General features: G+C 34.8%; 1 protein-coding gene across 3 annotated transcripts in view; it reads right to left on the bottom strand.

Annotated features, from left to right (window-relative positions):
• Window positions 1-16,238, bottom strand: part of LOC127850799 (E3 ubiquitin-protein ligase XIAP-like) — a 46,962-nt gene that overhangs the window by 3,179 nt on the left and 27,545 nt on the right. For 2 of the 3 annotated variants that reach the window (XM_052384112.1, XM_052384111.1), the window contains exons 2-7: window positions 4,887-4,949; window positions 3,743-4,764; window positions 3,407-3,521; window positions 3,025-3,179; window positions 1,363-1,432; window positions 268-405 (exon numbers count right to left, since the gene is read on the bottom strand). In XM_052384112.1, coding sequence (XP_052240072.1) covers window positions 268-405; window positions 1,363-1,432; window positions 3,025-3,179; window positions 3,407-3,521; window positions 3,743-4,764; window positions 4,887-4,929 — 1,543 coding nt within the window. In that variant the 5' untranslated portion in view covers window positions 4,930-4,949. Of the gene's footprint in view, window positions 1-267; window positions 406-1,362; window positions 1,433-3,024; window positions 3,180-3,406; window positions 3,522-3,742; window positions 4,765-4,886; window positions 4,950-11,048; window positions 11,135-16,238 lie in introns of those variants that run through there. The other variant, XM_052384113.1, reaches the window with a different exon arrangement.

The raw sequence follows: 16,238 nt of genomic DNA, 5'->3' as shown, positions 1-16,238 counted from the left end.
TTTTTTTGGTGTTGTTGTGCCTTTATTTGAGAACGCTTTCACTATGGTAAATAACAAAATGACACCACTTTAAGGAATACACACACTCTGAAGTCTGGATTTACTGGACATCAATAGCTATCGTATTTAGATGCTGAAACTGTATTGCTTTATTTATGAATATGATTTATGTTAAAAGAAACGACGCAAAATAAAAACGATTTATGCACAGTTTAATCGGTTAAAATATATCAGCGGTTTAAATAATTCTTTTTATCGTGTACGCACCGGTGTAATACAGTCCTGCTTCGGCAAGTTGATAAGGTCTTTGGGCCAAGTGTGAAGGCCAGTTTGTGAACGTGTCAAGGCGAGCTTGAAGAGAGCGGAGCCGTTCGTGTCTAGCTCTATATCCATTTACATTGAGACCTGTTATATAACAAAAAAACTAAATAAAAATAGCACAAATACTAGAAGTAGTAGTAGTAATAATAGTACTAGTAGTAGAAGTAGTAGTAGTAATAGCAGTAGTAGAAGTTGTAGTAGTAGTAGTAGTAGAAGTAGTAGTAGTAGTAGTAGTAGTAGTAGTAGTAGTAGTAGTAGTAGTAGTAGTAGTAGTAGTAGTAGTAGTAGTAGTAGTAGAAGTAGTAGTAGTAGAAGTAGTAGTAGTAGTAGTAGAAGTAGTAGTAGTAGTAGTAGTAGTAGTAGTAGTAGTAGTAGTAGTAGTAGTAGTAGTAGTAGTAGTAGTAGTAGTAGTAGGAGCGGAGGAGGAAGAGGAGGAGGAGGAGGAGGAGGAGGAGGAGGAGGAGGGAGGAGTAGTAGTAGTAGTAGTAGTAGTAGTTGTAGTAGTAGTAGTAGTAGTAGTAGTAGTAGTAGTAGTAGTAGCAGTAGTAGTAGTAGTAGTAGTAGTAGTAGTAGTAGTAGTAGTAGTAGTAGTAGCAGTATGAGTAGTAGTAGTAGTTGTTGTAGCAGTAGTAGTAGTAGTAGAAGTAGTAGTAGTAGTAGTAGTAGTTATAGTAGTAGTTTAGTAGCAGCAGCAGTAAGAAGAAGAAGTAGTAGTAGTAGCAGTAGTAGTAGTAGTAGTTGTAGTAGTAGTAATAGTAGTAGTAGTAGTAGTAGTAGTAGTAGTAGAAGTAGTAGTAGTAGTAGTAGTAGCAGTAGTAGTAGCAGTAGTAGTAGTAGTGGTAGTAGTTGTAGTAGTTGTAGTAGTTGTAGTAGTTGTAGTAGTAGTAGTAGCAGCAGTCGCAGTAGCAGTAGTTGAAGTAGTGGTAGTAGTCATAGTAGTGGTAGTAGTTGTAGTAGTAGCAGTAGAAGTAGTTATAGTAATTGAAGTACACAATTAAGAAGTTTACATTGTGAGCGGTTCCTTAATATCCTCGTGCATACCTTGCAGATTGTTATATTGCTGCCTTTGCTGACGTCTGATCTCCTCGGGTTCTTGAGTTGCAACACTTTGCTAAATTGAAATAAAATAATTTTGATAACATTTGAAGAGACTTTTCCTCAAATTTCTGTGTCTTGGAAATTAGTTCACGTTGTTATTAAATACTCTATTCACGCAGCGGCTCTTTTGATCGTGTAATAAAGCAATCTGGAAAATGTCGTGCAATTATTATAATGAAATACAGTATTGCATGATAAAAAAGTTATTCTTATTCTATTGAAGTTTTGTTGTTGTTCTTGAAAAAGCAAAGGCAAACCTATATTTTCCCGTCGTACTGATAATATCGATCATGTTGAACTTTTAATTGACAAATTAACTCCCATGACGAAAGTGGGTTCATATTTCGGCCCACAGTAATTAAACATGAATATTTTCTCACATGAAACCTAGTCCTATTTTGAGAAATGAGCTTGCGTTTTGTTTGTTCGTGGTCACGATTGTCTTTACTCGGATAAATGATTATTTTTTAATCGACATTCTTATGGCACGTTTCGTAAGACAATCACAATACATTTGGAAAGTCACAGTTTACTTTTAAACATTTTTTCGTATCATATAGTCACTTAGGCTTGAATCAGTTGTTAGTATCAACTTAACCGACCGACCCTATTTTGTTTGATCGACACTTAACTCATTTTTGGTATCCCATTGAAAAGTTATTTTCTGTAATGTTTAAACTATTCGAGAATATTTACTACATACAATTAAGTAAAGAATCAAAGAATGTTAAAAAGATATCTGCATTATTTCAGCAAGTTATTATCCTTTATAATTTGAGAAATAGTTATCGTATTATAAAATCTTAACGAAAAACGTTTGAGCAACCAAGGTACCATAATTTAAGAAAGTTAATACAAATGTTTGGCCTTAGCGTATGATGATACACGTTTGGATAGAATGATGCTCGAAGAACAGGTTGTTATATAAATATATAAACATTATTTAAATAAGTTCAACTGTATCGAACTACTTAATAGTTCAAATAAAATAGTGTTAAGAAAACTAGCCATGTTTTGTTTTTAAAACTTAAAAATGCGAGAAAATGTCTTATATAATATAGGATGAATTATATATTTTTCACAAAGGCAGTAAGCTTACAATGATGTCATACGTGTTGCAATTATTAATCTACATTTTTACATTATGTATTGACCTCATCCATGTGACATTCTCTTAAAACATGCTGTTTTTCATTCCTTTTAAATATTTTATTTTTTCGAAATGATGAATGTTTTGTATTTAATTGGCACGCATGCTGTTATTGCATATTTATGTTTATAAGATGAGCTATATAAATGCTTAAGTCGAAATAAACTAGTCTGTTCTGTTAAAGTCTCACACCTACTTGAATATGCATAATATGCATTGCGAGATCGATTCCGATTACAAAATAAAAGGGCATAATATTGCTGACTTATTACACTTATCCTAGGAATTAACTGTTGTTTAGAATAAAACGAACAATTCATATTTAAAACACACACACACACAATTGAGCTCTAGCTGAATCAACACGTCCAGATTCTTTTTACCGCATGTAAAACAAGTGACTCGTTTTTATCGAAGACGCAAATCTAAGTTCTAAACCTCAAAGCTACGCATACCGTATATCTTTGTAATTGTTCTCGGCTACCGAACAATTCTAAGAGAAAAGCACAATTTCTCGAATGTTTGGCATGTTCCATAAGCGAATTATCAGTATCCGAAAAGTCTTTCAGTCCAATCCCACAGCAGAAACATCTAACTAGGTCACCGATCCCTGTGTTGTAGAAATGTATTAACACCGTAAACATCAAATGTAAACTCCTTTGTGTCGTTTATTCTATATTGTTTAAAGGTTGTCTGATTACACTTATAAAACCATTCAAACGGTAGTAAAATTGAAAAAAAAAAGAATTAATGTATATAACAAATAGTATTAATGAAATTCCTTCAACTGTAACAAATTGATCTGCAATGCGTACGTTTTATTTCGACAGAAATTACCTGTATAGAAAAACCCTCGCGGTGCAAAGTCGTGAGCTGACGGCCGCGTCCTTGGCCAAGTAGAGAACGATTGTCTCCTAACCTCTTCGTGTCTGAAGTTGGGATACTTTGCTGTCTGATTTATAAATTTAATACATGTACGTTCCAATAAAACCTACTCTAATATCAATATTGAAGCGATAATGACTTGCAAATTGCAAAAAAAAACACTAAATTGTATAGTATTGGTTCCTAATTTATATAATACAATAAAGTATATCTACTGCTACATATTTTTGGTCATAATTATGTTATCGTGAATATATCATAATTTTATCGTGCACGGTGCATTCATACCGGGTAATTTGGCTCAGGATTCTGAAGTGTGTTATTTCCTTGTCGAAATGAATCGTTATGAGGGGTTATATCATCGTGTTCATGCTGACAATTCGGTAACAATTCGCCATTTGACACACCATCAGCATTTCGTACTGTCTGTCTGTAAGACTCTTGACCGTCAAATCGAAAGTTTCCATCACCATTATTATAGCCAAAGCTTAAATACGCATGGTTATTTGGATGAAGAATCAAATGTCTGTGATTGGAACTAGACAAATCACGATGCTCACTGGGAAAATCTCTTGTGCTAGATGAGGGGGCTATCGAACTTAAAGTATCGGATTCGTCCTCTGCCTGAACTGAATGTGATTCCTGTTCAATTTGCTCGGCTTCTTGAGCAGGCACATTATGTTCAGGTGGGTTGGTTGGACAGACATTCAATGTCGATCCAGCATGTGTCTTAAAACAGTCAAAAAAATTTGTGTCTGAATAATCAAGAAACACTTTTCCTTTGCAATCAGACAATGCAATCGTGTCTGAATATTCCAGAAACGCCTTGCCCTTGCAATCACATACTGAAATGTTGTCTGAATATTCTGGAGACGCTTTGCTTTTGCAATCAGGCACTGAAATGGGTTTATTTAAATCGTCATATTTGATATAAAACACATTTTCAGGTTTAATGAAAGAATCCAATGAGGCGAACGCAGATTGTATGTCTTGAGAGTTGTCGCGAGATTTTCCGCAGATCTTCAATTCGCCCGATGTGTCTATATATCCCATGAAAGTTGCTGGAAGTCGTTTGACATTCTTGAACCAGTGTTCTTGCCACTTAGCTTTCGCAATAAGGTAAATAGATCTGTGACGACAATATACTCTCAGCTCACTCCACTCACTATTTGCTTGTAAATTGGCGATTGTTCGCAACAAAGTAATTGCGTATCTTCGTCTTTCTCTTGGCGTATTTTTGTTATGAACTGTGTTGTTTAGTTGTGGTCCCAATTTAATGGCGCATACAACGCAGTTTTCAGGTTCCGTTTCTGTAAAACATTATAAATAAAGTAAACAAGTGCGTAATGTATATACAAATAATTCTTTCACTTTGCACATAATAATAAATCGGATACCAGTGTTGTTTTTTTTATTTTACCTCATCACATACCTGAATGTTGTTCTGCAGAATTTGAGTTTGTCGAAGACATCATTTACGGTTGGCTTTCATATTCTATAAGCAGAAATATGTTATAGTCGTGGATTTTGATTGTTTAACAATTATATACTGACGTTTCATAGTGCGATATTTCGATTTAGTGTTTTCGATTTTCTTTAATCATGCAAATCGTAATATATAACCAAAGAAAATAATTTAACAAATGAGAAGGATGTGCACTTTTAAAAATAATGAATTTAAACATATTACATTTGATTTTACTTTTGTGTCCAGCTTATTTCTTGTTGTTGTTTTTTACGCGTAGATTTGTGTTACACCGTGTAGGAAATAAATGCCAAAAATGCATTCGAGTAAGTTTCAATTTAATAAAGGACCACAACAAGGATCATAAAAAAAATCGCAAAATAAAGAATCACACTTATATAATAGGTCGGTCCAAGACTCATTAGTTTTGTCCCTGGATATTTAATAGAAATCTATTCTCTCATTATTGCATCAAAATAAAAGCAATGCACTAGCAATTCATAAAGCAATAATAATAACTTTACATATTTTGTACATTAAGGAGGCCAATACAAAGCATATGTAATAAAAGGTAATGGGAATTTAAATAACAGTTGCAACACGTTGTGTTTTGGGAAAGATAGTGGGATATTGACATTTAACCTCTGATCTACGTATAATAATACGTATGTAATTTAGTTGTGGTGTTACGTTGCTCATATAACATTTGTTTTCTTCTCGTAACTCGTTAAAAATAAATATAACCATTCATCAATTCGTTCGATACGCCAGCGAATGATAAATGATAGTGTCAGCCGATAATCTCCAACCAGCAGTTATTCACAAAAGTTGTCTATACTTAGACCATTGTCGTTGTATAAAAATAACAGATCAAAATATCCATTATTGGTTAACTATTATAATAATAATGCATCTATCTATGTATAATATCAAATTCGATCTTTTTCACTCTGCCAATGGTGAATTATGGTCTATGGGAATTAAAGGTATCATTTATCACCATTTCAATAATATTAGCCCAAACGTTGTTAATAATATAATTTTATTTATATGCAAACATATGATACTTATATAAGCATTCATGGCGTTCAGCGATTCAGCCAATGCCTATACTTTACATGTATTTTATATTCAAATCATCATTTGCCTAAGAAAATTGTTTGTTGAAAATTACCAAATCTGATCTTCATCCAGAATGAGCCCATTTTACACTATCATCCAACATATTAGAAATGAAATCAGGTATGTTAAACGATATTGATCTTGAACAAAGATTATGCTGTGATAATAATATACCTTTAAAAATCAACATATACGATATATATTTTGGCCTGCTATGAACTTTTTCAACACTGTAGCGTCATCAAGAAGACAATTGTATGTATGAGTATATATATATATTTAATAAGCTATAAGAAGACAATATCAAGAAACTATATATATTTTAAAGGAACTTGATGTAGGCAATTTAAGGTTTATGTAAATCTCGTATACAGCTAAGAGAGGATAATTTTACGTATATGTAAACATCTTAATAAAGCTTCAACTTGGCAATTTTAGACGTATGTAAATATTTTGCTATAATAATGACATGTATGGTATATTTAAATATCTTTAAGAAGCTAGAAGGAGACCATTTCAGGTATATGTAAATATCTTATAGAAGCTTTAAGAAGAATACCCTTTATGAACTATCTGTTACTTGACTGTTTAATGATTGTGTATGGGTATGTTTACATGCCTACCTTAATGCATATCTATGAATGTGTACTTGAATTGTCTGTATACATGTTTTATTAAATATGAACTATTATGGATAAGCGTTGTTTCCTTGTCATTGCCATGTATGCCGAAATGGCGAAATGAATTTAGGTTTTGCCAATGGCCGTCAAGCTTTGAACTGTGACCTTTGAAATCGAATACTACAACCAACTGGATATGACAGTAATAAATATGTGCAATAAGTATCTGAATATGAAATACCAATATAACAGAAACAAATCTAAGGCAGGTTAAGCCGTTTAAACAACGAGAGTGCAAAAGAAGAATCAAAATTATTGATTTTGAAAGAAAATGTTTAAGTCCGACGTTCTTATGTGGCGTTGAATTTTCAAAATAGTTAAGATATTTGTATATTGGATATATTGTATATATATATATAAATATATATATATATATATATATATATATATATGATTTTCTAGAATATTCCTTTTATATACCAAGTAAAATGGTAAAATATTTTTTTATACTGTGTACTATTAACTCTTAAGCTGTATACATGCATGTGAAGTATACCAAAATGGACGCTTTGTTTTAACATATACTTTTGATCAATTTTATGAGACTAGAACTACCAAACAATTACTGAAACACTATTTGTTAAGGTATTTAATATTTTATTTATTGCAATGTCATGTAAAATTCTTGAATTTACGCCAATATTTATATATCTTCTTAACATATGAGGGACAATAGAAATCAGTAATGTTGGGATCTATTAAAAATTAGTGTATATGTCCCTGGTCAAGTTCACCTAGTACAACCGCATTTTTTGTTGATACGGGTTCGAGCCCAAACGAACATTTTCGTTTTTTCCTTAAACCATATCATGGTTTTTATAATGGAACTGTTTACTCCAGATCATTGAATGTAAAGCAATTTAACGCATTTACCGATACACTTAGCATGGACAACGGATCATGACGACCTCTTTCCTTACATGTACGAAGAAGAAAAGACTCAATGTGGACACAATCCAGAGCTATGCCCAATGAAAAGACAGTTAAGTTGACGAGAGGGACAACTTTTGCAACAGACTGTCAATCATCATTCAAGACAGACCAACGAGAAACATCATTATCCTTATGGATGAATTCAGCTCCACGATTGGCATTGACGTACGAGTATATGGGGAGATTATGGCGAAGCAAGGGCTAGTTGAGATGAACGACAACCGTGTGATATTCGCCGACCTGTGTGCCACAAGTAACCTGGTCATCGGATGAAGGATACAAAAGACAACTTTGGTGTCACAAAAGATGTAAACGGAGAACTAAGTCGCAAACATGTGCATAACAAGGATTTTTCGTCGATCTCTTTAAGGTGAACGTGCCAAGCGAGGAGCAAAACATGGCTTCGGACCATCATCTCCTTGTCGCTCGATTGAAACTTAAGCTTAAGAGGAGTTAAATAGGGGAAGCATGTGCAAATGTTACAACACCGCTACGCTGAAATACGTCTTGAATGAAGAGGAAATCAAGTCCACTCACTCCAACAAGTTCCTGATCATAGATGAGCTACTTGAAGAAGAGAAGATGAAGCTAAAGTGGCAGAAAGTGAAGGTAGGAGAGACCTCAGCATGCCAAGCAGTACTGGGCCCGAAGTCACCAACCATGAGGGCATACCAGAATAGACGCTTCAGGAAGTTGAAGAAAAAAAAGGACACAAACGCATTGTCAACAGCAGCAAAACACGAGCCGCAAAAGTGAAAGCACAAAAAAGTACAAAAAGGCAAATATGTAAGGCAAGCGAAGTATTAGAGCAGACATTACACAATTAATAACTAGATATGCTGGCAGCACATCATAACATAACCAAAGACCTGCATTCCATTCCAAGAGATTGGCATAAAAGTTTCCCAAACCAGAGTCAAGGACCGGACAAAAATGGAGGATTTATACCAGATGACAAAGGGCAGAAGAAGACGATGACTGAAACTCCCGGGGCTACTCAACCGCCAGCTCACGCTATTCCACCCGATATATCGCCATCTACAACCGATCTGCCAATCGAATTATCCGCTCCCACGAAGAAATTAAACAGCAGCGCCATCAAGACATTGAAGAAAAGCAAATCTGAACACCTGACACTATACCCGCAGAAGCGTTTAACGCTGACGTCGTGACCAGTGCGAGCTACTCTTCCCGCTCTAAAGCAAGATACGGGATGAAGAAAAAATACCAACAGAGTGGAAATGGGGATATATTATCAAGCTTTCCAAGAAAGCGACCTCAGTTTCTGCTCCAGCTACCGAAGAATCACATCGTTGTCCATCCAAGGAAAGGTGTTTAATCGCATCCTGGTTAACCGAATAAAAAACGCCTTATAAGTGACCAACTAGCCTGTTTTAAAACAGAAAAATCGTGCACGGATCAGATCGAAACATAGCGCATCATTCTTGAACATGTCATGAAATGGAATTCGCCACTGTATGTGAACGTCATCGACTATGAGAATGCGTTCGCCATCGTTAAACGGGAGATCCTCTACTACTGCAACACTGCCAGAAAAGAACATCAACACATCAGGAAGTCTTATAAAGGAAATACTAGTAGAGTCTTCCATGTACTCGTATATGCTTTCGAAATGAGAAGCGTGGTTAGGCATAGCTGCCTACTCTCACCTGCCCTATTCATGCTGGTCATGGATTGAGTCATGAAGACAGATCAGAAGCAAAACAGAATCATGTGGACACTCAGAAAACACTTTGACTACCTTGACTTTGCTGACGATCTGGCTCTTTTCTCCCGCATTCAACAAAACATGCATAAACAAATCAATATAGTTGCGGACATTTCAGCTAGAAATGGCCTCACCTTGAAGTCAAGGAAGAGCAAGGTGTTCAAGGCCAGCGCATCCAGCGACTCCAAACACACAGTCAAAAGCGCTGTGCTGGAGGAGATGGACAGTTTCATTTATGCCTAAAGAAATCTGATAAACGATGAAGGGACAGATGCAGACGTACGAACCCGCATCGGTAAAGCAAAAGCAGTGCAAAAGGCATCGCCACGATGATTATTCTCTTCAATACCATCGCTAAGCCAAGACTCTTTTGGCGCAGAGATCTAGAAAACCTCCCAACTATAAAGAAAATGCAGGTCTTCATCAACACCTGCCTCAGGAAGATGAGCAATACCCTTCCAATACGACAAGGTAATCTCTGACATGGAACCCCAAAGAAAAACGGAAGAGACGGTTGCCTAAATAAAAAAACTGGCGTCGCGTCCTGGATGCAGATGCCAAGCGGATAGGACAGACGTGGGTACAGCGTGAGAGACTCGCATAGAACCCAGACGGGACCACATTCACTTTTTAAAAGGCCACACTGTGAACATGTCCCTTAAACATAATCAAACGTGCTATAAGAAATTTTACAGAAACATAAAATCGAAAAGTCATTTATAAAATTAAACTCAAAGTGAGTATACAGCTTTTGGTAATACGAAGAAATGACACTAAGCACCTGCTTTATCAGTTGTGGCAAATAACCATGTGGAACCTATGGATATTAAAAATTCTCCGAAAAATAACGTCGAATTGTACCCATAAACAAAATACAGGCCCCATATTATAAAATAATTTTTATCACAGAATGGGTTAACTATTTTTAATAAGTTTTATCTGTTGATCCCTTTTTAATGACAGTATCTTTATCACTTTCTTTTAATATTATCGTCTGACCTTGTTGACGTGGTTTTGTTATGAGTTGTTAACAAAGGTATTTGATTTTATTTCAAATTACACGGTATTAACTGTAACATAATAGGCGTAGCATGACAATTTGAGAATGAAACATCAATAACTCGTACAAAGGCCTCGTTTGAATACAAAAGGTATTATGAAACTTGGAGTCAATCAGTTCTACATTTGGCAAAACGAATGTCATATATCTTGGACATAACTAAACTATTAACGGATCAAATATCTTAATTTTTTAATATGATATTAAATAAATCTTCTTTATCCGCGCCCTTTCAAACCTTCAATGACGAACATACGCCACCTGGACTTATGCCAACCCGCTTATTTGCAACCAGGACACTGGTCCTCACAAGGGGTCATGGTATTTTATTTTCAGGTTACTTGAATAAACGATACAAATCATGAAAGATGCCTCAAACTGTAAGTGATTTTCACAGAATACCTAATTATTATAATTGTTTGCTTTTTGATTATTTGTCGGAATGCCAATGACATTTATATGTTTATATTTTTATATTCCAATAAAGACCATGGTTGACATATACGGATAGGAACTCGAGTTCTAAAGAATAAATTATAAGAAAATTGAAAGCGAAAACAACTTAGGTGACATCATATAAACTTTGAATATAAAACTGTATATACCTTTGGATGCTAAAAAACCCATCAGGCCTTTACTTCTCCTTTTTGTTTTGTAAACACTGTGCAAGTTATTTCCTGTGTTTTTGTTGTTGTTGATTTGTTCTTTAAACGAGCCTTTTGTTGTTGTTGATTTGTTCTTTAAACAAGCCTTCCAGTTTTCTTATCACTAAGAGAATGTTTCTCTAAATATCCCCTTAATAAGGTACTAGTATAAAAGTTCTGCTTAGTTTTGTTGGGATTTTTATCTGAAATGTTTATATCATTCTCACGAACAGTGTGTTTGCGCAATTGTCCAAAACACAATGAAGTCGTCATCTTGCCAAATTGTATGTACGCACCAAAATTGTATATGGAGTCCATATTTATATTTACAAATCATTTTTGCGTATAAATTGTGTCTTTTTTTGTAATAAATTATCCTTATAAAGTAGTCGTCCTGTTCGCTAATAATTAAGAGAACGTTTCACATAAGTATCCTATTTATAAGGTTTAACGTATACAAGTTCTGCTTTGTTCTGTTTTTATATCTCAATATCCACAATGTGTGCAAAGCGCGACTATTGTGAACGATATTATGATATCTGTTTACCCGATCGTTAGTTTACGAAACAGTGGTAAAGGTCTGACGTCAAGCAATTCTTAAACTGGATCACTGATTTAAATGGGTTTGTATTGTGACATTACATTCTTTAATATGTGGAAAAAGTAAACGAGTTAGCAATTACGCTTTTGTTTGCGCAGTACTTAGTTACGCTGTTAAGTACATAAATAAAGCTTAACTTTCAGAGAATATTGATTTTCTCGTCGTAGCACTGTATGGTATTTTTTTCAATCGCTTACAAACGCATTTGTATGGTGGTCAATAACGGAACTTGTTTACAATTTGGCAAAATGATAAAGATAATTATTATTGAATAAAAACCGCATATGCGTTATATTCAAATAAGCGGAATAACACTCACGGCTTCGAACAAAAACAATATGCCATCATTCAGAATCTGAAAAAACACTTTTGTTTCGCTTTCTATCCATTATTTTAAAAACATGTATTACCCAAAATAGCATTTCAACTGCCATACAATTCTCAAACCTGCGTGGAATAGTGGTATCTCGCGCGCTTTGGAATTGTGACGTCTCGGGTTCTAGCCCTATAGCAGGCAAATTTCTTGTTTTCTATTTTTCTTTTTTATTGATATTATAATTATGCATAAGCATCACAAATAATGCAGTTTTGCTTCCAATCTATTTAAATAAATAATTTCACAAATACGAAAATATCAGAATAATGTTCTTATATAAATAGGTGCGTGTGGAAAAGCCATAACTTTTGCTACCATAATTGCATGGTTATTGTCTTTCGTAATGTTTCATAGTGATATACTGTCTGCGGCTTTACTCCTTTCTACACGCATGGTATGGTTTACGCATTTCCATCTAAATCAAACTTATCAAAAATAACTAGTAAATCCCTATTTACAGAGGTGTATTTAGCAACCAGGTTATTTCAGACCGTTTTACATGTTTTTCGCTCATATCACGTCGACTGTTAACTTACTCACACTTTCCCTTGTTCGCATAAGTAATCTACATCGAACGACTCGGGAGGCAGACAACTACAACAGGCGAGGCATGGTAATGTTATGCGCATGCGTCAACGAGGTACTTTAAATAGATTCTGGAAATTTATGTTTATAAATAAAGCGGTCAAAGTATAGCCTGGTTTATTTTTAGCTATGTGAAATGCACATGGTTTCGGTTGCATTTTCGCGCGATGGAAACAACGTGGAATGAACTTTTCTCGTGGAAAGAAAACAGTTTTTTCGGAAGTTGTCTATCTTTAAGCGACTGTGAAGATATAATTAATGAGTTTGAATATTGTACATGCACATCGTTTGTACAAGTGCGGTCATCGAAGAATTTTGGGAGTTTTGATTTCTCAGGTAATTATAAATGTATGATGCATGCTGATAACTGCATATTATGATATAACTATATCTGGTAGTTTAAAGGTAGTTTTAAGTGTATTTAACGTTCAAAAATGATCCAAAAACGCTGAAATTAAACAAACGTAAGAGTAGTATTGCGGGAATCAGTTTTGAACATATTTGTTTTAGCAAATTGATGCCATTAAGTAATTTGTAACACTATTAAATCGTAGATTGGTGCAAGACAATGGTGCCTTTTAAAATAATTTGTGACTGAACTTAATCATTAAAACCAAGCATCCATTCGCATAACCAAAATGAACATATCCCCGGCGACGACGTAATATTTATGTCAATTTAGCAAAACGTCGCCAGATTTTCACACTATTTTTCTTGCAAGAAAAACACATAAGATACATCAACATGACTTGATAACATGTGTGTGATTATTTGGTAGAACATATTGCTATCATAAAGGTAAATGTTGAAAAACTTCGAGATACTACTCGCTATCAAGAATTACCAGTACCTTTATTATACTTGCCACCATCATGTTTTCGTTCATTCTAAAATAAAATATATTATGTAGAATTAGACTGGTTAAAATTATAGAGAAATTGCTTTCAATATACTTAGTACGATTCTTCGAATGTTGTTATGAGTAAAATAACAACAGGAATATCATTGTCTGTGCTTTGAGGATAGAATACAACCTACATGAACTGATGTCATCAACGTCAACTAGCAGGTAGAGGATTATTTTATTAAATGATATATGTTGACAATAAAAAACCATGCCTTTGCTGTTGTTATGAGCGTATAACAACATGAAGAGCATGGCTATATGTTGGCAATAGAAAACCATGTATTGACTGCTGTCATGAACATATAACAACAGGCGTGGCATGGTCTATATGGCAACAATAAAATATCCTGCCTTGACAGTTGTCATAAACATATTACAACATTAAGAGCATGTTTTATATGATAACCATAGAATACTATGCATTGACTGTTGTTATGAACGCATAACAACAGGCGGAGCATGTTCCATATGTTGATGATAGAGTACCATGCCATGGCTGTTGTAATAAACATGTAGCAACAGGAAAAACATGTTCTATGTGTTGACAATATAATATTCTGCCTTGCCTGTTCTCATGAACGTATAACAACAGGAAGAGCATGTTGTATAAGTTGATAATAGCGTACAATGCCTAGGACTGTTGTAATGAACATATAACAACAGACAGAGCATGTTCTATATGTTAACAATGGAATACCATGTCTTGACTGTTGTAATGAACATATAACAACAGGCGTAGCATGGTCTATTTGGCAGCAATAGAATACCCTGCCTTGACTGCTGTCATGATTATATAACAACAGTAAGAGAATGTTCTATATGTAAACAATATAATACTATGCATGGTATGTTGTTATGAACGCATAACAACAGGCGGAGCATGTTTTATATGCTGACAATAGGAAACCATGCCTTTACCGTTGTCATGAACATATAACAACAGGCAGAGCATGTTGTATAAGTTGATAATAGCGTACCATGCCTTTGCTGTTGTAATAAACATGTAACAACAGGAAAAGCATGTTCTATATGTTGACAATATAAAATTCTGCCTTGCCTGTTCTCATGAACGTATAACAACAGGCAGAGCATGTTTTATATGTTGACAATAGGAAACCGTGCCTTTACCGTGTTGTCATGAGCATATAACAACAGGCAGAGCATGTTGTATAAGTTGATAATAGCATACCATGCCTAGGACTGTTGTAATGAACGTATAACAACAGGCAGAGCATGTTCTATTTGTTAACAATGGAAAACCATGCCTTGACTGTTGTAATGAACATATAACAACAGGCGTAGCATGGTCTATATGGCAGCAATAGAATACCCTGCCTTGACTGCTGTCATGAATATATAACAACAGTAAGAGAATGTTCTATATGTAAACAATATAATACTATGCATGGCCTGTTGTTATGAACGCATAACAACAGCCGGAGTATGTTTTATATGTTGACAATGGGAAACCGTGCCTTTACCGTTCTCATGAACATATAACAACAGGCAGAGCATGTTGTATAGGTTGATAATAGCGTACGATGCATAGACTGGTGTAATGAACATATAACAACAGGCAGAGCATGTTCTATATGTTAACAATGGAATACCATGTCTTGACTGTTGTCTTGAACATATAACAACATTAAGAGCATGTTCTATATGTAAACAATATAATACTATGCATTGACTATTGTTATGGACGCATAACAACAGGCGGAGCATGTTCCATATGTTGATGATAGATTACAATGCCTTGGCTGTTGTAATAAACATGTAACAACAGCAAAAGCATGTTCTATATGTTGACAATATAATATTTTGCCTTGATTGTTGTCATGAACGTATAACAACAGGCAGAGTATGTTTTATATGTTGACAATAGGAAACCGTGCCTTTACCGTTGTCATGAACATATAACAACCGGCAGAGCATGTTGTATAAGTTGATAATAGCGTACCATGCCTAGACTGTGGCAATGAACATATAACAACAGGCAGAGCATGTTGTATATGTTGATAATGGAATATCATGTCTTGACTGTTGTAATGAACATATTACATCAGACGTAGCGTGGTCTATATGTCGACAAAAGAATATCCTGCCTTGACTGTTGTCATGAACATATTACAACATTAAGAGCATGTTCTATATGTGAACAATATAATACTATGCATTGACTGTTGTCATGATTGCATAACAACATGCGGATCATGGTCTATATGTTGACAAGAGTACCATGCTTAGGCTTTTGTAATGAACATAGATCAACAGTCAGAGCATGTTCTATATGTTTACAATGGAATACCTTGTCTTGACTGTCATAATGAACATATAACAACATGCGTAGCATGGTCTATATGGCAGCAATAGAATACCCTGCCTTGACTGCTCTCATGAATATATAACAACCGTAAGAGCATGTTCTATATGTAAACAATATAAAACTATGCTTTGATTGTTGTAATAAACGGATAACAACAGGCGGAGCATGTTCTATAAATTGTACTTATAACAAAAGGCAAAGAATGTTGACAAAATAATATTCTGCCTTGACTGTTGTTATGAGCGTTTGACAACAGACAGAGCGTGTTCTATATGTTCACAATAGAATATAATGCATTGTCTGTTATCATGAACGCATAGCAACAGGCTGAGCATGTTCTATATACTGACAAAATA

Source organism: Dreissena polymorpha, chromosome 11 (assembly GCF_020536995.1).
Source record: "Dreissena polymorpha isolate Duluth1 chromosome 11, UMN_Dpol_1.0, whole genome shotgun sequence".
NCBI classification, from domain to species: Eukaryota; Metazoa; Mollusca; class Bivalvia; order Myida; family Dreissenidae; genus Dreissena; species Dreissena polymorpha.
This window is presented reverse-complemented; position numbering and strand designations above follow the sequence as displayed.